Source organism: Brassica oleracea, chromosome C2 (genome assembly GCF_000695525.1).
Source record: "Brassica oleracea var. oleracea cultivar TO1000 chromosome C2, BOL, whole genome shotgun sequence".
Taxonomy (NCBI): domain Eukaryota; kingdom Viridiplantae; phylum Streptophyta; class Magnoliopsida; order Brassicales; family Brassicaceae; genus Brassica; species Brassica oleracea.
In genome coordinates this window covers 17,483,268-17,489,489 of record NC_027749.1, presented here as the reverse complement: position 1 = coordinate 17,489,489, position 6,222 = coordinate 17,483,268, and the positions used below count along the sequence as shown (strand labels likewise).

General features: G+C 36.9%; 1 protein-coding gene and 1 pseudogene across 3 annotated transcripts; one reads left to right on the top strand and one right to left on the bottom strand.

The window, feature by feature from the left end:
- Nucleotides 1-6,222, top strand: part of LOC106323581 — a 109,078-nt pseudogene that overhangs the window by 38,218 nt on the left and 64,638 nt on the right.
- On the bottom strand, nucleotides 2,994-4,856 carry LOC106327774. 3 transcript variants are annotated; one of them, XM_013766022.1, is made up of 3 exons: nucleotides 4,701-4,856; nucleotides 4,208-4,456; nucleotides 2,994-3,763 (listed from the first exon to the last, which is right to left on the bottom strand). In XM_013766022.1, the coding sequence occupies exons 2-3, from the start codon at nucleotides 4,400-4,402 to the stop codon at nucleotides 3,467-3,469; spliced, it is 492 nt and encodes a 163-aa protein (XP_013621476.1). In that variant the 5' UTR covers nucleotides 4,403-4,456; nucleotides 4,701-4,856; the 3' UTR covers nucleotides 2,994-3,466. The 3 variants fall into 3 exon arrangements, with proteins under 3 accessions (XP_013621476.1, XP_013621477.1, XP_013621478.1); XM_013766023.1 differs by having other exon boundaries at nucleotides 4,208-4,451; XM_013766024.1 differs by having other exon boundaries at nucleotides 4,208-4,407.

Sequence of the window (6,222 nt, the reverse complement as noted above, 5' to 3'; positions counted from 1 at the left end):
TTGGAATGATCTACACTAAAACATCCTAGCTCTAACCTAATCACCCTTAATCTTCCTAACCCATGAATTCAAATGGTGATTACTCACTACTCTTCATGATTCCTCTTAAACCCATTTTGGATTTCAGATTAATCATACAGAGGGATACAACAAACACAAAATTGCAATAACTAGATGAACAAAGATGATTCAAGAGATGAACTTTCCAAAGGTTTTTCTTAGAACCAAAGATAATCTGTCTGGTGGCTGCTAAAGGTACTTAAAACATAGGTTTTCAAAAGTAAAAAACGTGCATAATGAAATGACCAAAAGGCCCTTGAGTAGAAATGAATTCGAGCAAACAGAAGGCGCGCAGCGACCTCCAGTGGTCGCTCTGAGAGGTCGCTCCAGTCTTCGGGAGCAATCTGGAGGGGTCGCTGCGAGACGTCGCTCTGGGTCGCTCTTCGCGAGCGATCTGGAGGGGTCGCTGCGAGACGTCGCTCTGGGTCGCTCTTCGCGAGCGACCTCGCTGTGTCGCTCCGGTCACGTCGCTCGGAGTCGCTCTTCGCGAGCGACCTCGATGTGTCGCTCCGGTCACGTCGCTCTTCGCGAGCGACCTCGCTGTGTCGCTCCGGTCACGTCGCTCCGGGTCGCTATTCGCGAGCGACCTCGCTGTGTCGCTCCGGTCACGTCGTTCCGGTCACGTCGCTCCGGGTCGCTCTTCGCGAGCGACCTCGCTGTGTCGCTCCGGGTGATGGAGACGCGAGCGACATCGGGGTGTCGCTCTGCCCAAGTCGCTCTGAAAGGGTGTCACAGCGACTTCACGGTGTCGCTCCGGTGAGGTCGCACCCATGCACTGCTCGTCCAATGATCACCTTTATCATCTCTTTTGAGCTCCAAATGCACCCAAATGTCTCCAAGTACTCCATGTGGTACTCCAATACCTGATAAGGACTCATGTATGCAAAATGCAACCTAAACATGACTAAATCCTAGTCTATATGATCAAAATGCACATGGGTGAATGGATAAGACAATGAAAATATGCTAGATATCATGTAGCAGGCGTTTTGTTCTAATGTTGGTATTTTTTGTTCTTTGCAAATTGTATAAACAAGAGACAAAGAGTTGCCATTAAGGTAGAGAACAGAAACGAGAAGAATGTAGTTGCTTTCCAATAAAAAGACGGAAGAGTTTCAGTAGACAGGAAACCCAGCGGCGGAAGAGTTTCAGTAGACAGAAAATCCATCGGCGGAAGAGTCTCGATTATGAGAGTTTGTCGATTTAGGGATTTAGTTTTTTTTTGTCAAATTCAAATAAAGAAAAAAAAATATTCCTGTTTTTTTCAATCAGTTTTGTCTAGTTCTAAAAATCCAACAGTGACATACGGTTGGTTACAATTCAGTTTCGTGTAATTGCAAATTGTCTCATTACACAAAACACACTTACTAACTAGTTGGGGATAGATCGGTCAATTTGCTAGGGGAAAGTGCTCTCAAAGTCCAAAGTGTCTTATTGGATAAGTGAAAACATAGAATGTTTCAAAATTAAATATTTCAAAGTCCAAAGTGTCTTTGAAAGTAAATATTTCAAAATTAAATGTGGTCTCACGCGAATAGAACATAGACTCTTCTCGAAAACCTACACCAACTTATAGAATTTTCACAAAAGTTACATGAACCTATTAAGTTTAAGAAAAAAATAGGATTAACAAATATTTATCAAAAATACAATTTTGATTTACCATATAATTTGTTGTAAGTAAATTGCTAGTTTGTATTTTTATAAGAGACCATTCAGAAAACAACAACAAAAAAGTGAATGTTTAACACATTTTTTTTTCTTTTGAAAAAACATTTGACACAATTATGTTAAGGGTGTAACTAGTTTTCAAATAAATAAGACAATTGTGAACTATGCACGAAAATGTGATTGATTATCTGAATCTAGAATCATAAGACAATTGAGAGGCACAAGAGTGTAATTGATTAACGGAACTCGAACCATGAGCGGATTAGATACCTAGGCGCATACGAACGTTGGTCTAGGATTTATTTGAACATTATCGATTGAGCATTAATGCTTGTCTAAAGAAGTATCGATCGACACTCTTCCTGAATTCGCATACAAGAGTTGGAATCACATGATTTAGACATCTGATTAGTAATTGCATGTGAAAGCTGATTACTTGCTTATTAAATTCGAGTTCTAGAATTGAACTTGTAAACCTCTTAACATCTTTGATTGTAATTTTGAATCTCTAGATCTAGCATTTCTTTCTTATAATTACAAACCGTTCAATCTACTTACTGTTTTGTTTACTAATTTTATATTGTTTACCTAGTTTGATCTGAAACTCAAGTCTATTGTGTGAAAGATATATTACATGTGGATTTGATTCTCAATTACTACATCGAATATAGCTTTGTGGTGTTTATGAGTGAAGCAAAGTTTAAAAGATATATGGGTGAAAGATGTGACAATTGCTTCAGAGTACCTTGAGATAGTAGAAGCTATAGCGAAGCCAGACCTCTGAGCTTTGTTGGAACAAATTTCTGCGTTTAAAGGTAGCTTCACAAGCATATCCTTTGAAGTGGAGAAACTTATAGCAAACTTGCGCTTTGAAGTGGAGAAATTTACATCAAACTGAATTGCAAGAGACATTGTCAAAAATGTGTTAAGAAATGGGCGTTTCAGTTCCTACTTGTCACTTAGAGGCCCTGCTTGGTTCCCTGATCGGATTCAAAGAGGAACACAACCAAAAACGACGTTTGATACTTATTTAGAATGCTGTCCGTTTTGCTCTCTCTTATCCTTAGTTTTCTAAGGTTCTTGGTTTGTAGTTGAGGTTTATGTCTTCCCCATGATTTGAATCAATTCAGACGTTCAAAAAGAAAACCCAGATATTTTGAATTAGTATTCAACGTTACTCTTTAACATATAGCACTTTATAAATTCACAGCTTTTTCACTTCTTTCATCAAAACACCATATATTCTCAAGTAACAAAATTCGGAATTCAAAAGTAAAATTTACATCATTTAAATTTCTTTCCTTTTGTACAAATTCTTCTTTCTCATCTTCATAACCAACATGAACACATAATAGAAACAAAAACAAAAGTAGAAAATACCCAAAATGCACTTTTCTATCTCGATCTCTCTTTACACAAGAAAACCTGACCTTCAAATGTTATTCTTCCTTATCCTCAACGATTCATCTTTAGACTTGATACTTATACTTACAAAATGACCACGAATACTAAAAACTTAACCCAGAAAATCGGTTTTACTCCGTCACCTATTTACACTCTTTAAAAACAAAACAACCAAACTCCAAAAGATTGATCTCACATGCTCTTTCACTTCCCTCAAAGATTATATTCCACACATTTCCATATCCTTAAACTCATATATGTACGACGCACTAAATTGGTTTTCATGAGATAATTCAACAGAGTGGATGCGTTTTCGAGGTTGGTTTGGTTTCTAAGCCAAGGCAGGGATGCTGCAGTTTCTACTGTCCCTGTCAAGGCAATCAAACCCTTCGATCCTAACCGCTGGGCTGTTACCAAAATTGCCTCTAACACATCCTCCTTTCCTCCCAGAGGAAGAAGGGGACGACGGAGGTTGGCCCAGCGGAGTCGTGATCGGGGAAGAAGAGACCAGCTTGATTTCATCTCTGAAACGAGCATCCTGTGTTAATGGGTTAGCGACTCTACTCGGCGGCGACCCACATAAAAACGGGGACGGCGAGTCTAATACCTGCGAGTGATTAACTTGTTCCTGTAACCACACAACAAAGACATCATCAGTTTTATATTGAATACAAAAAGTTTAAACAGCTTTAATGACGCGTGAGAGAGTGAGTGATTTGATTAACTAAAAGCACCATGTGGCTAAATGGTTTCAAGAAAAGACGCATATTATATAGATTTATAAACAGGCCCACGTATGTGCTGTAAGGATTTAACACGAGACGTCTTATTCTAAATCTTCTGGCTTTTATGAAAAAAAAAGAAACTTTCGACAAGGCTCAACGCGCAACATGTGTGCTCTTTAAATCAAGATCCGTACACGATTACTCTCTATATTTTTCCGTTTCTGAAATCTTATAATAATAATATAGAGAAAGAGAGAAACCGACTTTCTACTGATTTGTTGGTTAAGATCTACCAAGACGTAACCGGTTTGATAATCAAATTTGAACTACCAAACAATAGATTATACCTTGGTGAGTATGATATCTAAGATATCAGTCTCAGCCTTGGATTCAACTTGCTGGCTGAAGTAACATCGCAGAGAGCGGGAGGAGGGATGGTGGAGATGGTTACCGAGACCAATACGACGGGGTTTTGGGCAAACTACAACACTCTGCTCTCCTCCCGCAGCGAAAGCCTTTGGCTGAATCGCCCACTGATTCATCGTTTCTTCCCAACAAACAACCAATTAAATGATAATTTTGAAAAAAAACCTGTTCTACAAAATTTGAATTGTAAAAAAAAACGGATTAGTCAGATTGTTATGATGAATTTGTGCTCAGATCTAACTAAATCTTCCAATAGCAATCACGTAGAACCGAAATGATTACAGAGATTCGATTCAGTTCCGCGAACACGAGACCAAATCCGAAACGAAATTCACAGATCTATAGATCAAACCGGAAACAGATTCGCCGATCCTAAGAGAATCTATGGCAAAGAACAGAGAGATAGAAGGTTACCTTAAGGTTAACTGTACAGCAGAGCTAGAACATGGATTTGATTATTGTGGAGAGGAGAGGAGAGGAGAGGAGGGAGATGAGTTAATAAAGGGTAGAAGAAAGGATGATAAGAGTGTGTGTGGGGTAAGTGTTAGGCGAGCGAGACAAAGTGAATCAGTCCCCCTTGTTCTTTTTATAGGGCCATTGCTACCTTATTATTAAAAAACCATTTCTCCAATCATAGTATTGTATTTTTTTGTGGTAAATATCAACCCAAAAAAGTGCGATTAGGTCTTCGGCCGCATGAGTCATCTCCTAGGTCTTGGATATGCATTGGAAAAAAATCATTTTTATTAATATGGTGTGCTTTAGTTTAACTTGGAAAGAATAATATTATTATGTTATTATATATATCTCCAGGGATTTTAGTTCCGAGAATGGCTAGATTAGTGAGGTACGGATTTCCTTCCTCACTCAATTATTTTTTAGATTTTGACTAATTGCAACTCTCAAATTGGAGACTAATTTATTGGTGGACGAAATTGTTTCTCATCGTCAATTACACTAATTCAATTATTATTATTTTTGTTCGCAGCTTGACCATGAGCCGTACCAGTCACTGAGATATATTTTGCTGGAACTTTGCAAAAAGTGGAAGATATACTATCACGTTTGGATACTGGATAGCACATAATATCTTACAAAATGAGACATATAGATGGTTTACTCAGAACCGAATATCATTATGGTTCAAACTTTTGCTTGGAAAATAAAAACCTAACATGTCGGGTGTAACCGGTGACCAAAGAATGAAAAAAATAATGCATTCTTTGCTATTTCTAATTTTTTTTTTTACCATTTATAAGGAATAGTTTTTCTTTTACATTCATTTTCATTATTTTTATTTTAAATGAATACTAGATTTTGACCCGCGCGGTGTATTTTAAAAAAAAAATATGAAGCTATTTGATTTTTATGTCACTATTTAGGGATGGAAAAAAACTCGAATTCGAAGAATCGAATCGATCCCAATCCGGATAAGTAGCATCAAATCCGAACCGAAATTGATTAAATATCCGAATTATTCAAAATTTTGGTATTTGAAGAACTTAAACCTAATCCGATCTGAACCGAAGTATTTATATACTTATATATATTAATTATTTTAGATTTAATATATATAAAAACATCCAGAATATATATGATACTTTTAAGTTCATTTAAATACTTGAAAATATATACAAATAATCAAACGTAAATATCTAAAATAGTTAAAATATAATCAAAACTCCAAAAATACTTAAATAATTATTAATTCTCTATCCAAATATTTAAACCAAACCAATTTAAATTGGTTATCCAAATCCGAACTGAATCCTCAAAGATCTGAACCGAACACGAAATCCGAAACAGACCCAAAAACTAACCCGAACGCCACCCCTAACCACTATTATATATCTTATATGTGTCATCATAGGTTACAAAAATATGTGTTATCATATAATTAATCGTATTTTATACGTACCATCAAATAAGTTTTCTT

Excerpts from the sequence above, each read along its gene's own strand:
- LOC106327774 (XM_013766022.1), bottom strand. The coding sequence starts at position 4,402 with ATGAATCAGTGGGCGATTCAGCCAAAGGCTTTCGCTGCGGGAGGAGAG. Across the intron at positions 3,764-4,207 it reads TAGATATCATACTCACCAAG|GAACAAGTTAATCACTCGCA; the intron begins GTATAATCTATT and ends GTGTGGTTACAG.